The sequence below is a fragment of the Herpailurus yagouaroundi genome, unplaced genomic scaffold, assembly GCF_014898765.1.
Source record: "Herpailurus yagouaroundi ecotype Mexico unplaced genomic scaffold, PumYag 77, whole genome shotgun sequence".
NCBI classification, from domain to species: domain Eukaryota; kingdom Metazoa; phylum Chordata; class Mammalia; order Carnivora; family Felidae; genus Herpailurus; species Herpailurus yagouaroundi.
The window spans coordinates 21,860,703-21,882,057 of NW_024412388.1; the positions used below are offsets into that span (position 1 = coordinate 21,860,703).

The 21,355-nt window shown below is 38.7% G+C and overlaps 1 protein-coding gene and 1 pseudogene across 21 annotated transcripts in view; one reads left to right on the plus strand and one right to left on the minus strand.

Annotated features, from left to right (window-relative positions):
* EPB41 (erythrocyte membrane protein band 4.1) overlaps positions 1-21,355 on the plus strand; it is a 202,767-nt gene that overhangs the window by 82,322 nt on the left and 99,090 nt on the right. For 20 of the 21 annotated variants that reach the window (XM_040466959.1, XM_040466966.1, XM_040467050.1 and 17 more), the window contains exons 2-4: positions 1,669-2,146; positions 9,144-9,356; positions 11,668-11,772. In XM_040466959.1, coding sequence (XP_040322893.1) covers positions 1,676-2,146; positions 9,144-9,356; positions 11,668-11,772 — 789 coding nt within the window. In that variant the 5' untranslated portion in view covers positions 1,669-1,675. The remainder of the gene's footprint in view (positions 1-1,668; positions 2,147-9,143; positions 9,357-11,667; positions 11,773-21,355) is intronic. The other variant, XM_040467002.1, reaches the window with a different exon arrangement.
* Positions 16,583-19,795, minus strand: LOC121024870 (zinc finger protein 575-like; annotated as a pseudogene).

Genomic DNA, 21,355 nt, shown 5'->3' on the forward strand with positions numbered 1-21,355 from the left:
TACATCATAGGTAGAAAGAATTGCAATTGCAAAGGGCCTGAGGAGGGAATGAGCTAAATATAGTTTATTAATTTGGATTGTGAACATTCAAATAAAATTACTTCATTTAAACAGTGTGAAGCAGATGTGAAGACATGGTAAATGCCACTTTTTAAATGGAGTACTTTAAAAAAAATTTTTTTTTAATGTTTATGTCTTTTTTAAAAATTTTTTTTTTAACGTTTATTTATTTTTTGAGACAGAGAGAGACAGAGCATGAATGGGGGAGGGTCAGAGAGAGGGAGACACAGAATCTGAAACAGGCTCCAGGCTCTGAGCTGTCAGCACAGAGCCCGACGCGGGGCTCGAACTCACGGACCGTGAGATCATGGCCTGAGCCGAAGTCGGCCGCTTAACCGACTGAGCCACCCAGGCGCCCCTAATGTTTATTTATTTCTGAGACAGAGAGAGCATGAGTTGGGGAGGGGCAGAGAGAGAGGGAGACACAGCATCAGAAGCAGTCTCCAGGCTCTGGGCTGTCAGCACAGGAGCCTGATGCGGGGCTCGAACTCACAAACCGTGAGATCATGACCTGAGCCGAAGTCAGTCGCTCAACCGACTGAGCCACCCAGGCGCCCCTGAGTACTTCTTAGTAGTGAATCAACATGTAAGATCATCAATAGTCAACTTTATTTCCTGGTGTCACAAAAGTTCCCTTGTATGTTGGTTATTCTTTAGTAAAGGAGATGTGACGATGTTTTTTGGCTATTGTTATGAGACCTGACTAATAATACTGGGATTTTTGAGATTAAGAGGCTAGAAATCAACAAGTTTCAAATATGTGAGGTCTATAGCCTGCCTTCTTCTTTACTTTGCTCTCAGCATTTGCTTTCTAAATCTGTCTTCTCTATTTTGCTCCTTTATTTTTCTGTTATTTTCTATTTTTCTCTATTGTAATAGCTTCACTGTCTACTCTTATACACTAAGTATTCAGAATCATATTTTTCAGAAGAAAAAAATATCTTAAAGAACTTTCAGCAGGATACTTTTGTAAGAGGCTGTAATTTAGTAATGTAACATGAAAATTTAAGGATTTTTTTGGTGATTATTTTAATCATATACTTGTCATTGCTGTTGTCAAGTCTAATAATTGATCAGAATTCAGCATTTGCTGTTCTTATTAGAGAAGTCAATGCATTCTAAGAAATACATAGAAAAAGAACAATAGAGAGTTGGGGACTTTTTAATCTCACCGTTTATTGGGGTGTAGAGAATTTTGGAAAGGATAATTCCTGTAAACTTTGCACTTTTATTAGATTGATGGTATACAAATAAGCATAGTATACAAATAAGATCCTTTTTTAGGAAGGAGAAAATGGTATTTGCTATATACAGTTCTGAGCATTGAATTAAAAATATGCATTTCTCTGAGGTGGCCTCAGGGGCAAGGTAATTTCTCCATGTGCACATATTTAGCAAGTCACAGCATTAATAATTTATTCAGGATGTATAGGTAAGGTATTTTTTTGTACTTTAATGGAAAGTCTCATGCTTAATGGACTGGAGTACTGTCTGTGGGTGATTAAATATCTAAATATATTAATTTTGGCACACTTGACATGATTTAGGGTTTTGCCTACAGTAATCTGTTTTGATTAGAAGAGTTCCCCTTTTCTGTCTTTTTAATAGCAACATTATGACAACAGAGAAGAGTTTAGTGGCTGAGGCTGAAAATTCACAGCACCAACAACAGAAGGAAGAAGGTGAGGGAGCCACAAATTCCGGCCAACAAGAAACTCAGCTGGAGGAGCCTTCTCAAGAGGCAGCTGAAGGAGATAATCAGTGTGAACAGAAGCTGAAAACATCTAATGGAGACACTCCTACACATGAAGACTTAACCAAGAACAAGGAACGGACATCAGAAAACAGGGGCTTATCACGGCTGTTCTCCTCGTTTCTCAAAAGGCCTAAGTCTCAGGTGTCTGAGGAAGAAGGCAAAGAAGCAGAGTCAGCTAAAGAGAAATGTGAAGGAGGTCAGAAGGAGATAGAATTTGGAACCGGCCTTGATGAAGAGATCATTTTAAAGGCCCCAATTGCAGCTCCTGAACCTGAACTCAAAACAGACCCATCCTTGGATCTTCATTCATTAAGCAGTGCAGAAACACAGGTAAGGATGTGCAAATGTGTGAGAGGTGTGTAATGAAGATCATTTATATACTTTGTTTTTCGCTTAAAAACATTTGGTTTTATTTCTTACTGACCAGTTGACCTAGGCATTGAATGAAATGAAACTTTGGAATTTCTGTTGTAAGGAAATTGTTGTAGTCAATGGAAACTTGTCTTTTTAAATATTTTTTTTGAAGTTTATTTATTTTTGACAGAGAGAGCGAGAGAGAGAGAGCGAGCATGAGCTAGGGAGGGGCAGAGAGAGAGGGAGACACAGAATCTGAAGCAGGCTCCAGGCTCTGAGCTGTCAGCACAGAGCCTGACGCGGGGCCCCGAACTCACGAACCATGAGATCATGACCTGGGCCAAAGTCGGATGCTTAACTGACTGAGCCACCCAGGCGCCCCTGAAAACTTGTCTTTTTAAAAGATATACTCTGTACTTTTATATTTGCATTTTATAAGTCAAAACAAAATGAAAGAAAAGTATTTATTAGATGAGTTTATTTAGCCTATATATCATTTGGCTGTAATAATAGAACAAGTCCAAGATTTTTTAATGAGAGGGGGGAAAAAGTGAGGTGGTTTAGAGTTCATTTTGTTGGAATTATTAGGAATGGGACAGTTTATTTACAAATATGGTCCTTCTATGAAAATCCTCCCTCAAAAAAGCAATGTAATAGATTCAAGCCATCCAGAGGTATGTGCTAGGTTTGAGCCATGCCTGCCTTATTTTTATTGTTTTCTCCAACTAGATTATGTTACCAGTGTGTAAGTTATAGATAAGGAAGGCTAGCTGTTTATATCACCTTTGTAATATACAGTAGTTTGGGAACTTAATTGTGTCACAGCTACGCGTTGCTACTCAAAGAGTGGCTATTGGTCCAGCAGCATTGGCAACATCTGGGAGCTTGTTAGAAATGCACAATCTCAGACTCCATTCCAGACTTGCTGAATCAGAATCTGTATTTTAACAAGATTGCTAGGTGATTCGATGCACATTAAAATTTAACAAGTACATATATAGAATGTACTAAACATGAGTTGTGAATTTGTTTATGTGTTTATTTTTTTGTCTGGTATCCAAAAATATTAGAAAGTGTTAGTACCATAATGCAAACTATTGTGTAGGAATCCCATTTGCTTTTAGCCTTACTAACTACAAATTAAAAGCTATTTTAGGGGCACCTGGGTGGTTCAGTCGGTTGGGCGGCCGACTTCAGCTCAGGTTATGATCTCACGGTTCATGGGTTTGAGCCCCTCATCGGACTCTGTGCTGACAGCTCAGAGCCTGGAGCATGCTTTGGATTCTGTGTCTCCCTCTCTCTCTGCCCCTCCCCATCTTGCACTCTGTCTCTCAAAAATGAATAAACATCAAAAAAAACCATTACTTTTATTTCTGAAGTATGTGAGCACTATTTGCATTGTTAAAAGTATAAATCCTATGTTTTTATTATAGGACTCAGGTTTGGGATAAACAATTTTATTAGATTTTTTAAAAAATATATGTATTTCTAGGGGCGCCTGAGTGGCTCAGTCGGTTGAGCGTCCAACTTCGGCTCAGGTCATGATCTCGCGGTCTGTGAGTTCGAGCCCCGCGTCAGGCTCTGTGCTGACAGCTCAGAGCCTGGAGCCTGCTTTGGATTCTGTGTCTCCTCTCTCTGCCCCTCCCCCGCTCGTGCTCTGTCTGTCTCTCTCTCAAAAATAAAATAAACATTAAAAAAATATATATTTATTTCTAAAAATATTACTTGTATATTAAAAGTGCTAAGAGTAAAATTTAGGATAAAGTTGTAATTACGTACTTGCTGTTAGTGCAACAAGGTTGAAAAGAAGATTTACTATATAGTGTAAGTTAAGAACGCAGGCTATAGAATCAGTCTAAGAAATCATAGCTGAGTGGCACTTTTGCTTAATCAGTTTCCTCCTCTGTGCAATGGGGATAATATTCACCTCTGGCTATTAGGAGGATTAAATGAGATAAACACAGAAGGCTCTTAAGACATTGTCTGGCACCCATTAAATGTTTATTATTATTACTCAGTTAATAAATATGAACAGAAAAGGCAAAGAAACCCTACATATCTTAATATTATTAATTTACTTTTAAAAATACCAAAGGAGTTAAATTACATTATCTTCCAGGAAGCCTTATACTTTGAAGAGGTTTTTAACTGCTTTTTTCTCCTCTGCTTTTTATGTGGGGAAAAAATCCATATTTTGTTTTAGTTAGCATTTGAATGGAGGCTAGTCTATTTTATCTAAAGATCATAGCATTTGTACTGAAGTTAAAATAGATGACGGACAAAGTTAATTTTAGATTTAACTAAAGTCTCATTCATTGAAACTTTATTAAATCAGAATTGTGATAAATTGTATGCAGGTGTTTATATATAAAGTAAAAGAAAATATATTAGTACTGTTAATAAATTTCAAGGAGATATTGATTAAAGGAGAAAACTATTTTGGGCTTTTTAGAAGCTAGTATTTATAATCAAAACCTTATAGATCAGAACCTTGTGGGCAAAAGTTTATTTGCTTAACCATATTTCTATATATGTGGTAGAGTTTCATTTGAGTGGTCCTTTACTATCCAGGTTTTTTAAAAACCTAGTCTTCGTCTAGGATACCTTGGGTTTTTTGGAAGCCATATGTACGTTTTTAATGTTTATTTATTCACTAAACAAATTTTTATTTAGGGGTGCCTGAGCAGCTCAGTCTGTTCAGCATCCAACTCTTGATTTCAGCTCAGGTCATGATCTCATGGTTCGTGAGTTTGAGTCCTGCATCAGGCTCTGTGCTGACAGAGCTGACCCTGCTTGGGATTCTGTCTTCCCCTCTCTCTGCCCCTCCCATACTTGCTCTCTATTTTTCTCTCAAAATGAATAAAAATAAACTTAAAAAAAAAGTACTACAAACCCCCCAAATATTTATTGAAAACCTACTATATGTGCCAGGCATTAAGCTGGATATCATTGGTAAATGAAAACTACGATATGACATAGGTTTAAGATCATAAAATCTGGAGCCAGACTGGTCACTTATTAACTGAATGATCCTAAGCAAGTTACTTTAGCTTCTTGGGCTACAGTTTTTCTTTTCTTTTCTTTTTTCTTTCCTTTCTTTTCCTTTCCTTTCCTTTTCTTTTCTTTTCTTTTCTTTCAAATTTCTTTTTCTTTCTTTCTTTCTTTCTTTCTTTCTTTCTTTCTTTCTTTCTTTCTTTTTTAAATTTTAATCCCAATATAGTTAAGTACAGCGTTATGTCAGTTTTAGATGTACAATATAGTGAATTGACAATTCTGTACATTACTCAGTGCTCATTATGATAAGTGTTCTTGATCTCCTTCATCTAATTTTTTTTTCTTGCAGTTAGGTTATTTTCATTTTTATTTTTTAATATCATAAACTTAATTTCTTTTTTAAAATTTTATTTTAATTCCAGTGTAGTTAACATGTAGTGTTATATTAGTTCCAGGTGTACAATATAGTGATTTAGCAATTCTGTATATTACTTAGTGCTCATCAAGATAAGTGTGCCCTTAATCCCCTTCACCTATTATTTTCCCCTTTCCTCCCTCAACCATCTCTTTGTTCTCTATAGTTAAGAGTCTGGTTTTTAGGTTTGTCTCTCTCTTTTTTTCCTCTTTGTTTATTTTGTTTCTTAAATTCTATGTATGAGTGAAATCATATGGTATTTGTTTTGCTCTGACTGGCTTGTTTTGTTTAGCATTGTATTCTCTAGATCTATCCATGTTGTTGCAAATAGCAGGGTTTCATTCTTTTTTATGGCTGAATAATATTATCTATTCATCTATTGATGGATACTTGGGCTGCTTTCATAATTTGGCTATTTTAAATAATGCTGCAGTAAACATAGGGGTGCATGTATCTTTTCAAATTAGTGTCTTTGTGTTCTTTGGGTAAATACCCAGTAGTGCAATTACTGGATTGTAGTGTAGTTCTATTTTTAACTTTTTGAGGAGTCTCCATACTGTTTTCCACAGTGGCTGCACCAATTTGCTTTTCTACCAACACTGCACGAGGGTTCCTTTTTCTCCACATCCTCGTCAACACTTGCTTCTTGTGTTTTTGATTTTAAAGATTTTATTTGTAAGTAATCTCTACACCAATGTGGGGCTGGAGCTCATGACTCCAAGATTAAGAGTCACATGCTCCACTGACTGAGCCAGCCAGGCGCCTGTGTTTTTAGCCATTCTGATAGGTGTGGGGTGAAATTTCATTGTGGTTTTGATTTGCATTTCCCTGATGATGAGTGATGTTGAGCATCTTTTCATGTGTCTGTTGGTCATCTGTATGTATTCTTTGGAGAAATGTCTGTTCATGTCTTCTGCTCACTTTTAAATTAGATTATATGTGGTTTTTTGTATTATGTAAGTTTTAAAATACATCTTGGATACTAACCTTTTATCGGATATATCATTTGCAAATATCTTCTCCCATTAAGTAGGTTATCTTTTAGTTTTGTTGGTTGTTTGCTGTGAAGAAGGTTTTTATTTTGATGTATTCCTGTAGCAGGATTCTCACACAGAGAGTTGTGACACCGAGGTTTTTCTTTCCAGGAAGCAACTTTATTCGTACCAGCATGGCTCAGTTGGGTTTGTACCCGAAGAACTGAGCCCCGAATGCCACGTGGCAGTTTTTTATGTATTTTTTTACTTCTTTGTCTCCCATATATGGTAACACACAAGCATGCAGTCTAATTAAGTGGTCTCATGTTACAAGGTTGTGAGGGATGTTGTCACTTATAGCCAGGTTGCCTTGAGGTTTTTTTCTTTCCTTAAGGAGGGGATCCTACCATAGTCCCAGCAGTTTATTTTTGCTTTTGTTTCCTTTGCCTCAGGAGACATCTAGAAAAATGTTGCTATGGTTCTGGCCTTTGTTTCTTATCTGTCAAATAGTCCTCTCCCCACAGGGTTATTATGAGGATAAAGCAGGTTCATATAAGTAGAGCTTTTAGAATAGTAACTGGTCCATTTAAAAAAATTTTTTTTTAATGTTTATTATTTATTTTTGAGAGAGAGAGACTGAGTGTGAGCAGGGGAGGGGCAGAGAGAAAGGGAGACACAGAATCCGAAGCAGGCTCCAGGCTTAGAGCTGTCAGCATAGAGCCTGATGCGGGGCCCGAACCCACATACCATGAGATCATGACCTGAGCTGAAGTCGGGCACCCAACCGACTGAGCCACCCAGGCACCCCGTAACTGGTCCATTTTAATTGTTATGTATGTAGCGTTGTTGTTGTTATAAAACATAATCCTTATTCTTGATGACTTTCTAGTCTAATGGAAGAGACAAAAAAATGAGTGAATATAAAACATTTATTATAATAAATGTTATAAAGGCAATATACGGGGTACTGACATGAATAGCAGAGTGGGGGATAGGATAGATATGATTGCCAATTGAAGGCCTCTCTGAAGAGGTCGCATTTAAAAGGGTCATGAAGGATGGGAAGGAGCCTTTTAGACCACCTCCAATATCTAATGCAGAAGCCAAATAATTAAATACTTTTTCCTAAATGTCAATCATGGATTCTTCTGAAAGAAAAGAATCAGCGAGATTTAGTTAAGAATAGTTAAGAACCTTTCAGCAGTTTTATTATGCTGGAATTAAGAAAGTATGTGCGAAAATGTTATTTCACTTACCTGTGTAACTTTGGGATGACTTCATGATAACCCTAGGTTTTCAATTTGTCCCTTGCTTCTTAGAGTCTGCTTCACAATTAGCATGATTGGTAAGTGGTAGAAAGAAGTTAACTGGTATTACAGTTGTTAGCCTAGTTTATAATGTTGCTTTATGCTCTAAAATTGGTCCTAGGAATCCCTGTTAGCCATTCATAAGATTTAGAATATGTGATATATCACATCTCATTTTGCAGTTCATAAGGCTACCTTGCTAAAATTGAGGAGCTTAGGGGCAACTGGGTGGCTCAGCTGGTTAAACATCCAAATTCAGCTCAGGTCACGATCTCACGGTGGTTCGTGAGTTGAACCCCACATCAGGCTCTGTGCTAACAACTCAGAGCCTGGAGCCCACTTCGGATTCTGTGTTTCCCTCTTTCTCTGCCCCTCCCCCACTCGTTCTCTATCTCTATCTTTCAAAAATAAACAAACGTTAAAAAATTAAAAAAAAAAAGTTGGGGTGTCTGGGTGGCTCAGTTGGTTAAGAGTCCAACTCTTGGTTTTGGCTCAGGTCATGATCTCACGATGTGTGAGTTCGAGCCCTGCATCGGGTTCTGTGCTGACAGTGCAGAGCCTGCTTGGGATTCTGTCTCTCTCTCTTTCTCTCTGGCCCTCCCCCACTCACTCTCTCTGTCTCTCTCTCAAAAATAAATAAATAAAACTTAAAAAAAATTAAAAAAAAATAAAGTAAAATTGAGGAGCCTATAGGGCATCTGGGTGGCTCAGTCAGTTAAGTATCTGACTCTTGATTTCGGTTCAGGTCATGATCTCATGGTTGGTGAGACTGAGCCCCATGTCAGGCTCTGCACTGATAGCGCAGGCAGTGCAGAGCTTGCTTGGGATTCTCTCTCTGCCCCTCCCCCACTTGGGTGGTGCTCTTGCTCTCTCTCAAAATAAACAAAAGTAAACATTAAAAAAATAAATAAAATTGAGGAGCATGGGGCAGAGATGGTAAGATTTTAATAAACTTTAATAATACATAATGGCATAGCCAGGAAGAATGTATATGCTGAGCGCAATAGATTGGTGTCCTCTAGTTTATCAGAAACCTTCATGTATTGATTTGAAAGATAGGATTCTACCTGAGAAGTTTTGAAGATAGCATAGTGTGTAGATATTGTAGGAGATTATAATATCTTTTATAGATAAATAATTATTTAATCTTAATATCACTTAAATTTGTCTTAACATTTTCTTCTTCTTCAGTGCATTTATTGGTAGCATCATTATAGGTAAAACTGTATAGAGCATGTTTTGTGAAATGTTTTTATTACTAACTTAATGTCACGGATATGTAGCCTGCCCAGGAAGAACACAGAGAAGACCCAGATTTTGAAACTAAAGAAGGAGGAGGACTTGAAGAGTGCTGTAAAATAGAAGTGAAAGAAGAAAGTCCTGAATCAAAAGCAGAAAGAGAATTAAAAACTTCCCAGAAATCAATCAGAAGACACAGAAACATGCATTGCAAGGTTTCTTTGTTGGATGACACAGTTTACGAATGTGTTGTGGAGGTGAGTGCATTTTAATTTCCGTAGTCAGAACTCTTATAGATTGTTTCCTGTAGGGTTGAGTAAGTAGTGTCAGTGACTATTTCTATGGACTGAAATTTTAATAGTAATTTTCTGGAAGTGGAGGTGTGGAAGGATTATGAGTGAGTCTTATTTTCTTCTCCAGTTTTTTTCTGTATCTGTCAAATCTTGTGAATTAAGCATGTGTTACTTTTAGAATCCAAAACAATTTTCTTTAAAAGCAATTGGTTTGTTATTTATAGAGTGACCTAGCATGATTAGATTTTCCAGGTAACCTCAATTTCTGATATTAGGTCTAGTTATCCCCATAACTGTATTTGTCAAAAAATTGCTATGTGTTCATTTCTGCTGTCCCAGATCTAAACCTTAATAAGCTTTGGTTTATTCAATGTATTTCTTGAACCCCATGAAATAGGATATAAGAAATTTAAATCAAGTAATGCCATTTCTTAAAATACTCTATTATTTTCTGAAAGAATAAGTAATTGAGTTGGGATTTAATGAAAATGTCAATTATGTGGTTACTCTTTTGCTCCTTCAAGACAAATTAAAATCCTTAAAAATCTAGTAACTGTTTTTTTTAACTAGAGCAGTAATTATCAGTTATATGCTTGATATAAAGCAGTTGTTATGAATATTACTAATAATAGCCTTTATTGATAAGACATATAATTCACATATACTTGTATCTTAGGTATGTAATAAATATGTCTGAATTGAATTATCTGTATGCAAATATATCAAAGCTCTAATAGTCTAAAATATTATACTCTATTAACAAACATTCCTTTTCCAGGTTTTAAAAAAGAAATCTAGAAAAATACACTACTGTACTTTGAAAATAGTCACTACACTTGGTAACTAGAGACCTATGGTCTGCTCTTTCTGCTTCTCATCATTAGCTAGTTGAGAGATGGGGAAAGCTATTCCACACTCATTCTTCCCATTCAGACTAAGGTCCAGATATGGGTCCTTTATATCTGAAACATTTGGGGGCAGATGTGTTTCAGAATTCAGAGTATTTTGGACTTTAGAAAGACAGTATTTACTTATGCTGCATATTTCATAACACACCCACTAGGGTGTGTGGCAGTACCAAGATTCATTCTAAGATGGGTAAATAAAGATCACAAATAGCCTCATAACAGTTCAGGACAGAATTTGCCTTCAAATGAACTTTGGACACCCTCCCCCTGGGGAAAAAAAGGCCTAAAATTTTACTTTTTAGAGCTTTTGGATTTTGGAATTATAAATAAAGGAGTAGGGGCCTATACATGAAGTATTCCCTAATCATTTCTGCCATTTGGAATGAAAACATAAGGGGGAAAAAATGAAGAAAATGATGTAATATAGATGGGTTAAGTCTGAAAATGAATGAACATCTATGTAAATTACTAACAGTCATTAAAAGCAACTCTGCTCATTGAGAGAAGGACATGTGTATTTGTGTCAAAAAATATTCTAATTTTTTTGAAGTATTTTTAAAAATACATTTCTCAGCAATTGTTAGCATGTTTGATTTTTTTCAACAATTCCAGTAAATAGACATTATAGGTATAAATATTCTTACCATTTTACATATGAGAAAGCTAATGTTCAGAAATATTAATAGAATTAATCCAGGTTGTTTAACTTGTAAATGGAGGAGCCAGGACTTTTTGACTGTACATCTTAGCCTCTAAGTTAGGCTAAGTAGGAGTATTAGTACCCAAATTTGGCAGTGGTATGATTTCCTACGTAAAGAAACATTAAGAAAATGATTTGTAGCACACCTGAAAAAGCCACTGCAACAGGTAATGTCTGTAGGGTATCTAGAATTTTAGACTTTGTGTGTTTTTCAGCAACCTATTCTCTTGGGACATTTGGTCTGAGAATGGTAGAAAGCCTAATGATTTCCATAGCATAGCCATTATTAATTGTCAACGTCGACAGCAGATTCAGTGAATTTAGGTGGTCGTGATGACAGCAGACCATAGCAAGCTTCAGGAAATACTACACCAAAAATAAAGAATGTGATGTTTGGGTTGGAGGTAGGGAATGGTTGATGAAAGGAAGGTAAAATATTGCTTTGAATTCTAGCACTAGTTCCAGGCCACTAAGTGTGTTGCATATTTAAGCTGACAAATTAAGAAACAAGATTTTTATAACCCACCATTGTTCTACTTACGCTTTATAACCATCTGAAAGTAGTGGTAACCAAGGGTAAAAGAGGAAACGGTAAAGTGACATTTTATTTTATTTGGTGATAAATACAAGAATAAGAGGAAACCTCATAATATATATGTCTTTGCAGAAACATGCTAAGGGACAGGATTTGCTTAAACGAGTGTGTGAGCACCTCAATCTTTTGGAAGAGGACTACTTCGGACTAGCCGTTTGGGATAATGCAACCTCTAAGGTGAGGAGACTGCTTGTCAAAAAATTTGTTTTAATCTTATATTGTTGTTAAAGATGTATTTATGCCTGCCTCTCCAAGACACAGTGCACTTAAGAGTTATTCTTGCCTCTTCTTATTTCTCAGATTTTCCCTCTAGAACAAACATCTTAAAGAAAAGATCATTGCTGGGGCACCTGGGTGGCTCAGTTGGTTAAGCGTCCAACTCTTGATTTCAGCTCAGGTCATGATCTTGTGGTTCATGGGTTTGAGCCCCACATTGGGCTCTGTGCTGACAGCGTGGAACCTGCTTGGGATTCTCTCTCTCCCCGCTCTCTCTCTGCCCCTACCCTGCTTGCTCTCTCTCAAAAAGAAATGAACAAACTTAAAAAAAAAAATTGAAAAAAAAAGATCATTGCTGGTGTGTTCTTTCATCATTGAGAGAAAGGATCTACTGTTCTATATTTTTAATTTTTATTAATGTTTATGTATTTTTGAGAGAGAGAGCATGAACAGGGGAGGGGCAGAGAGAGGGAGACAGATTCTGAAGCAGGCTCCAGGCTCTGAGCTGTCGGCGCAGAGCCTGACTTGGGGCTCCAAATGACAAACCACAAGATCGTGACATGAGCCAAAGTCAGATGCTTAGCCAACTGAACCACCCAGGTGCCCCTGTACTATATTTTTAAAAAACAGGGGAGGTACAGAGCTATGATGTCCTGATTAGTAAGTAGATACCAATAACTTCATATATTATGCAGTTAGTATGTGTTTAATAGGTTCGTAATAAATACTTATTGAATGGATGATCTACCAATATTATAATTATAGGATAATTATGACATATATTTATAATTTGAGAGTAATTTTATAAAAGAGAATAAAGTCCCAATATTATCAAAATAGTCCTACAACGAATCTGAGATTTTCTTCCAGACCAAATGAAACCAGTAGTTAACTTTTGGAAGAAGTAAAAGAAAGTGTGAGAACACAGAGAGGGGAGGAAAGGTTAAAAGTCAGGTATTTACTTTAGAAAACTTGAATTATTTCCTAGCCCAATTTACTGAAAATTACAAATATTTAGCTTAAATTTAGTGATGAAAACTTTAGTACAGTTTAACAAGTCTTTGCAGGTGCTTTACAAGATGATGTGGATATGGCTGTGAATAAGATAGACATGGTCTCTTCCCTCTGGTGCTTGTGGTTTAGTGGATGAGTGTTACACAAAAGGAAAAACAAGATGTCATGAAAGGGTATGGCCAGGGAAGTCTTCTCTGGGGAAGTGATGCCTGAGCCGAGAACTAAAGGATGAAGCGGGCAAGTGAAGTGGGGAGAGAATGGCTTGTATAAAGGCCTAGAATTGAGAGAGTGGCATTTGAGAAAGTAGGAGCCTGGCTAAACATAGGGAGTGAGGAATAGAGTAATAGGTGAATCTGGTGAGCTACACAGCAGCCAGGCCATGGTGAGAGAGTTTTGTATACAATATGTTAAAAAAAAATTTTTTTTAATGTTTTATTTATTTTTAAGACAGAGAGAGACAGAGCATGAGTGGGGATGGGGCAGAGAGAGAGAGGGAGACACAGAATCTGAAGCAGGCTCCAGGCTCCGAGCTATGAGCACAGAGCCCAATGCAGGGCTTGAACTCACGAACTGTGAGATCATGACCTGAGCCGAAGTTGGATGCTTAACCAACTGTGCCACCCAGGTGCCCCTGTATACAATATATTTAAAGCCATTTCAAGGGCACCTGAGTGATTCAGTTGGTTGAGCATCCAACTTTTGGTTTCAGCTCGGGTCATGATCCCAGTTTCATGGGATCGAGCCCTGCCTCAGGCTCTGTGCTGAGTGTGGAACCTGCTTAGGATTCTCTCTTTCTCCCTCTGCCCTGCTCGTTCATTCTTTCTCTAAAACTATAAAACAACAAAACAAAACCAAGAAAAAAACATTTTAGTTGATTCTTTCTCCAAGATAATTTATATTTATTAAGAAAAGTTGAGATGTGGCTGGGTGGCTTGGTTGGTTACGCGTCCAACTTTAGCTCAGGTCATGATCTTGTGGTTCACAGGTTCAAGCCCTGTGTCAGGCTCTGTGCTGACAGCTCAGAGCCTGGAGCCTGCTTCGGATTCTGTGTCTCCCTCTCTCTTCTTCTCCCCCACTCACGTTCTGTCTCTCTCTCTCTCTCAAAAATAAATAAACATTAAATTCTATAAGAAAAAAAGAAAAGTTGAGGGGCAGCAGCCTTTAACAGCTGCAGACTCTATAGTTCGATTATTTTGAGCTAGATAATGCAGACTAGAAGACATGGAATTGCCCTTTGCCTAAATAAAATCTATTTGTTGAATGTACTAGTAGTTAATTAGTAGTTTGCAACAGTTTGTCTTTCTATGTGAGTGACTGTTTATTCAAACAGAAGAACTATGTCTTCCAGCACTAGGTTAATATTATTCTTTAAGGACTTAATCTTTGCCCTTAAAGGCTCAAACCAACTTGTACTGAAACCTCTAAGTTCGATTGATATGGGAAGATTGAAGGTAATTAAAAAAACAATACCCCAAAACTACAGTGAAAAACATTCAGCAGCTGTGGGCTAGAAAATTCTTCCGTGAATCAAGGAAAATACTCAGAAAAGTATTTTATGTTATACAAGCTCAGTGAGGTAAAGTTCAATGTTTTTACATTGTGGGTACAAAAAGAAAAAAACCCAAGATTCATCTGCGAATAATTGAGAATGCTTGAATTTGGCATGTAAATAAAGTCACTGAGTACTTACTTGTTTAATATAACTGAAAATATTTTTTCTATGAACCATGCATAATTAAATTTTGAGAAGCTAGCTTATCTAAAGACATTCAGCAGAGGAAATTCTTTTCCACTTGCAGTTGAGTTTTTAGGGCCCACATTGGTACAAAAACTTTCAGTTGCAGTGAAAACTTTTCACCATTGTTGGTCCCATCCATATTTGTCCTGTCAGCAAGTTTTATTTTCCTTATACTTTTCAAAATCTTAATAAGCAAATATTAAATTGCTTTATTTATATTATTTATATTTGTGTGTGTGTGTGTGTGTGTGTGTGTGTGTAAAGTGATTTTAAAAATGGCTAATATAGGGGTACCTGGGTGGCTCTGTCAGTTGAGCATCTGACTCTTGATTTCGGCTCAGGCCATGATCTCATGATTCATAGGATCAAGCCCCGTGTCAGGCTCTGCACTAGTAATGCAGAGCTGCTTGGGATTCTCTCTCTCCTTCTCTCCCATGCTCTCATTCTCTCATAAATAAACATTTTTTTAAAAAGTGGCTAATATAAAAGCTGAATAGCAAAGTATAAACCTGGCTGTGTAAAAAAAGGGCATTGTTATCCCTTTTAGATAAAATATTTCTAGAAGAGAAAGGCTTTTGTCTCAGAATCATAATCTAGTTTCAACTTCCCTGATAGTTTATAAGAGCCGCTTAGGGGGAAGTCAGTGGGTAAGTGAATCCTGGGAAACATAGGGCTTATCATATTCAGAGCATTTGACAGGTCTCTAGCAGGGTCCAGGTTCTTACAGGATATCCAACAGGAACGTGGTCAGAGGCAATGAACTTTTCTATATTTTCTGCTTCTAAATTCATTGTGGTCAAACTTCAGCTCTCAGAAATGGGTCAAAGCAGAGGGTTTTTTTGGGTTAAAATGCGAGTCTTTAGGCTGATCCAGGAAGTAGGGCATAGAAGGGAAAGCAGGAACTTGCCAAGCAAATCTTGTACAAAAATTAATTTTGGGAAGACTTACCTTAGCACTGTCAAGTGAAAGGGCCAGTACAGTAGCAAAAGCCACCTTGTTAATGACCATCCTTCTTCAATATACTATCTCTTGAGTCACACTTCTTTAGTGTGGATGAGTTGCTCTGTCTGTCTTAATACATAGTTGTCCCTGGTATTTACCATCACCATCATCCTGGGGATGTTTTTTGAAATTTTTTTTTTCAACGTTTATTTATTTTTGGGACAGAGAGAGACAGAGCATGAACGGGGGAGGGGCAGAGAGAGAGGGAGACACAGAATCAGAAACAGGCTCCAGGCTCCAAGCCATCAGCCCAGAGCCTGACGCGGGGCTCGAACTCACGGACCGCGAGATCGTGACCTGGCTGAAGTCGGACACTTAACCGACTGCGCCACCCAGGCGCCCCTGAAATTTATTTTTATTTTGAGAGAGAGAGAGAGAGAGAGTGTGTGAGTGGGGGAGAGGAGAGAAAGCAAAAATCCCAGGCAGGCTCCACACTCAGCATGGAGCCCAACATGGCACTCCATCCCACGACCCTGGGATCATGACCTGAGCTGAAATCAAGGGTCGGATGCTCAACTGACTAAGCCACACAGGTGCCCCCATCCTGGGGATTTGATTTGCCTTTCTCCTGTGATGTTTCTCCTATTTCCTTTGTCTCAGCTTTTTCTTGTGTTTTGATAGAGTGCTTCTTCTGAGAAAGAAGGAGCACATGAGACATAATCTTGTTGAGACATTATATGTCTGAAAAAGGTCTACTCTACCTTCACATTTCGTTGTTAGTTTGGTTGGGTATATAATTTTATACTTGAACCATCATAATTTTGAAGGCATTGCTCCATTGTCTTCTAGCTTCCAGTGTTGCTATTAAGAAGGCCAAAGCCATTCTGATTCTTGATCTTCTGTATGACTTTCCCTTTGTAGAATTAAGCTAGTAGAATCTTATTTTCTTTCCTTTCCTTTCCTTTCCTTTCCTTTCCTTTCCTTTCCTTTCTTTCCTTTCCTTTCCTCCTCTCTCCCTCCTTCCCTTCCCCTTCCCCTTCCTTCCCCTTTCCCTTCCCCTTCCACCTCCCCTCCCCTCTCCTCTCCTCTCCTCTCCTTCCCTTTCCTTCCCTTTCTTCCCTTTCTTCCTCTCTCCATCTTCCCTCCTTCCCTCCCCCTCTCTCTCTATCTACCTTGTGGTATGCATTCCATAAATGTTTAAGAGTGAGACGTATTATTAAGTTTTAGAGAACAGATTTGTCACTTAATACTTGTGAGATAGGTAAGTTACTTCTTTTTTTCTCATTGGTAAAATGGGAATGATAATGAAATAATTTACATAAAAACATGTGGAACGGTACATGGCATGTAGAAAGCAGTCAATAAAAAGTAGGTATTATCATTATTATTTTGATAGTATTATTTTAAAATAAAATTACCAACTAAAAAATGTTTTTGCTTTAAAAAATTAGATTTGTATGTCATAATCTAGAGGTGTATTCTGGAGCATTGTTCAAGCTCAGTAATCTACCTGATCTTTCTTGGGTTAAATAATCTACCTGGAGAACAGCATACTCTTTACTTAATTGCTATATCTAGCCATATTATTTGATTTCATTTTATTTTTGCATTTAAAATTTTTTTACAGATACAAACGGCCAAAATGGAGGTACCGATTTAATTTACAACAATAGGGAGAGACCCTGTTTCCCCACACTCTCACCAACCCACGATGCTAGGAGATTTTTTACTTTTGCAATCTGAATAGAAGGGAAAAACCAAATCCAGGGCTTGCTTTCGAACCACAGCTCCAAGTCCATGGTTTTGGCTCACACCTTCCCCTGCCCAAAACAGGTGAGGAAAGGGTTCCTCCGCCTTGTAAGTTTGAGCCCAGTGTGGAGCCAGTCTCCTTGCCAGCTATCTGGAAGAGAAAAGTCCATACAGACCAGCTTAGAAATGCCACCTCTTTATTGACCCAGGTTGGTGGCAGAGGGTACCGTGAGCCAAGGGGAAAGAGCTCACTCTCACTCCACCTGGCTCTCAGTCTGGTGTTGGCTGCTTTGGAGACAGAGCAGGAAGCGTCTTTGGCCAAAGGCCTGCTCACAGCTGGAGCTGCCTGGGCCATGGGCTTGCTGCCTAGTGCCATGGGGGGACGAGGTGGGGGGGTACGTGACACAAGCTTTGAGTGGCCAGTTTGGAGGGGAATGAAAAAGTCCATAGGGCACTGCCAACGAGGATAGGGTTGGCAATCGGTGGCATGGTGTGTGTGGTGGTGAGGTGCAAGTTTGGAGGGGTAGCAGAAGGACTTGGGGCCATGAGGGCACTGGTGGGGACTGGCATATGCACCCAGAAGTGGGCTGCCAGCTTGGAGCTATGGCCAAAGGCCTTTGGGCAGTGTAGGCACGGGTATGGGCAGGTACTCGCTGTGCGTGAGGTGGTGGGCTGCCAGGTTGAAGGTAAGAGAGGGCCTTGGGGCAATTGGGGCACGGATGGGGGTGGGCTGTGCTGTGTGCCAGACGGTATGGGGCCAGCTTGGACTGGTAAGAGAAAGCCTTGTCGTAGTCGCAGCAGCAGTGTGGGTGCTGGGATGGAGCTGCCAGAGGGGCCTGGAAGGTGCCCCTGCAGAAGTGGCAGGCCCTGGAACCAACTGGCTGGACTTCTGCGGTGAGCCCTGGTGGGGAACTCCTCCCTTGGTTCCTGGTTCCTTGCCAGTGGGAAGGGAATCAGGGTCCCCGGGCTGACTCCTCATCTTTGCGTCTCATTCCAGCATCTTGTTGGCCCAGGAACCCAGAGGGAGGTAGGCGACACTAGTGATTATCAGGCTGATGGGGACAGAGCTATAGGGCCTGGATCTTGGTTTAGTTTTCGTCCACTGATGCTATGTAACTGCTTCCTTCTTGTTGCGGAATTTCATCCCCCGCGTGGAGGGGACAGGGGAGACCTGCAGAAGGCCCCCTCTGGTAGTGGCTGCTGCAGCTGCTGAGCTGCCCTCAGACACGGTGGAGCTGCACTGCCTGGCACGCTATTCAGTTTCATTTTAGTTACCATTACCTATGTGTATCTACTGTCAGTAAGCCAGATTTCCAGATACTCTCTTTAGAAATATGTAGAGATTCATGAAATGATTACATCTGTAAAACCGTTAATGTTTGTTAGTCATTTATCCACAGTTTCTGTCATTCTGAAAACACAAAGGATACCAGAGCTGTGGAAGCTCCTGGGGTTCAGTCCCCTCCTTTTAGAGATGAGAAAACTGAAGCTTATGAAGGCAGAATGGTTTCCTCCCCGCTGTACAGCCTGTTTACTCCTGAAGTTCCTTGCCTCCTGCTCCGTCCTAAATGATTTTCTTCTTCAAGAACTTTTTATTCCTCTGTCTTTGATTTTTACATTTTGTCTTTGTTTCTCTGCTTTTGTTTCCCATCTACAGAATTAGTTCCTGTTAAATTATAAAAATTCAACCGAGTAAATTTTAAAGATCTAATAATTGGCTTTAATAATCACTTCATGAATTGAGCAGTATCCCACCTAGGAGTGGAGGGGAGCCCTAAAGGGCTACATGAAAGGAAAGGTTTTTTAAGGTAGAGAGGGAATGGAAAAAAGGAAATTATTAGCAAAGAATCTACTGCTTTAGGCAAAGTCACCCTCCTAAGGGAAACAGAAAGGGTCTGTTAGTAAATTTCCTAGTGCTGACCAGGAAATTCCCATATTGACTAGTTAACATTTCTGCAGTATTAAGTCTTGGTTTACTGACTTGGGGCCTTAACCTAAGTGACTCCATTTTGGGCCCATGGTTTTCTTTTTAACGGTTCTCGAATTGTGGGAAGAAATGTGAACCATAATACAAACGGAGATGAATATCCTCTTGCCATTCCCAGCCTGTTGTCTTCTTTTTTGTGTGTAAAGATTTGTCCGTTGTATATTAACTTCTCTCCTAAAGAGCTTCTGGATCTTTGTGTTTTGTTTGTAGACAGTTGGATACCTTTAGCAGGGAGGAAAGTTAATTGAATTGACTTTTCCTCATGTGGAATGGCTTGCTTGCTCTCTTTCTCTACTAACTGCATAATAACAGACCTATTGCCAGATTGAGTCTGGCTACAGAAGAGGAAAAGCAGTCAGAAGCAAACTTCTATAGCCCTATGAGAGATTTATTACCACTACGAATCAAAATTACAGGAGTTAAGCAGTTGTTTCCTACATTTTATTCCTGCTTAGTCGTTTATGAATGAATCAAGGATTTTTTTTTTCCCATGGAGAAATATCATCCACATTAATTCCTACCCCCTACTCCGAATTCCTTCTTTAAGCAAAAATTGTGAGCTCTTTTGGTAAATAATGAGAATTTTATTTATTTTTAATTAAAAAACATTTTTTTTAATGTTTATTTATTTTTGACAGAGAGAGAGAGAGAGAGAGAGAGAGAGAGAGAGAGAGATCATGAGTGGGGGAGGGGCAGAGAGAGAGGGAGACACAGAATCCGAAGCAGGCTCCAGGCTCTGAGCTGTCAGCACAGAGTCAGACACGGGGCTTGAACTCACAGACTGCGAGATCATGACCTGAGCCGAAGTCGGAGGCTCAACCGACTGAGCCACCCAGGGGCCCCAATAATGAGAATTTTAAATGAGGAGTTCATTCAATTCAATAGTATATGGTCTTTCTCCTTTCTTCCATTTTCTGTGTGGATGAATTTTCTTACTTTAGGAGTCAGATTTTCAACTCTGAATAATCAGTTACAGCCAAGAGGGTCTTTCTTTCACCTTGCAAAGGCAAATAGTAAACACCACTGGAGTGAATATTAAATCAATAGTGTGAGGCATTTCATTTATAGTCATTTGAAAGGATGGATTGTTTTCCATTGATTATTGGCTAGCTTTGAAGGCAAGTACCAGTAATGATTATATCTTTATTGTCTAGTAAATAAGAAAGACTAAAATGAATTTTGTAAACATACTTGCAGAGTAGGGAGGCTGTATTCAGGATCTTGGCTTTTGCTAGGAAGATTTGATTTGACATCTCTAGTGGATTTAAATGTGGCTTTTTTGACATGTGAAGAGTCAGATTTAGAATTACTATGTTAGAGAGTTTCTATAAACTTATTGGAGCAGTGATTTGAAGTAAACATACTAACAGTAGCATAAACAATCGTTATTCCTCAGATTAAGGAAGACAGATTGTGGAGTGTATAGATAAATCTTTTACCTCAAGAGACAAGGATTTGTATAGATCACTTACATGTATGTGTGGGGTTTTAGGACCTCCAGATAAGGGTAGATCATGACCAACTCAGGGCGTGTTCTTTCTTAAAACTTTATGACCTAAGGTTATAATTGCTGCAAAAGATATGAAAAGTTCCTATTCATTTTACTTCATTAAATCCCATTGCCTTAGTTGAAACCTTATCACCTCTATCCTGGCTTATTTTGGTAGCATTTTTCATTCGTTTATTCATCAAACATTTATCGAGTAGACAACATTTGTGTTGTGCCGGGCAGAGCTATAAAACACATAGGTAGTCTCGTTGCTCAGGGAGCTCCCAGACTGACGGGGGGAGGGGGCAGTAGTAAGATGGGCACCCACATAGAAAGGGTTTCCTGCAGGAAGTAACATAAGATCTGACTTATAAGAGATGGTCAGGAATCTTCTAGATGAAGAAATTGGGATAGAGAATTCAAAGTGAAAGGGACAACACGTGAGAAGGTGTTTTGAAGTAGGAGAGCACCAGCGAGACCTGTAATTCTTCAGTTGAATGAATGAAGATCTGTATCAGGCTACTGCTGTTGTTCATCTCTGCTGTTTTGAAACTTTTGTTTTAAGCACAAGAAGGAATGTGATTCTTTTTGAATCACAAACTTAAATTCTGTTTGAAATGTTAAT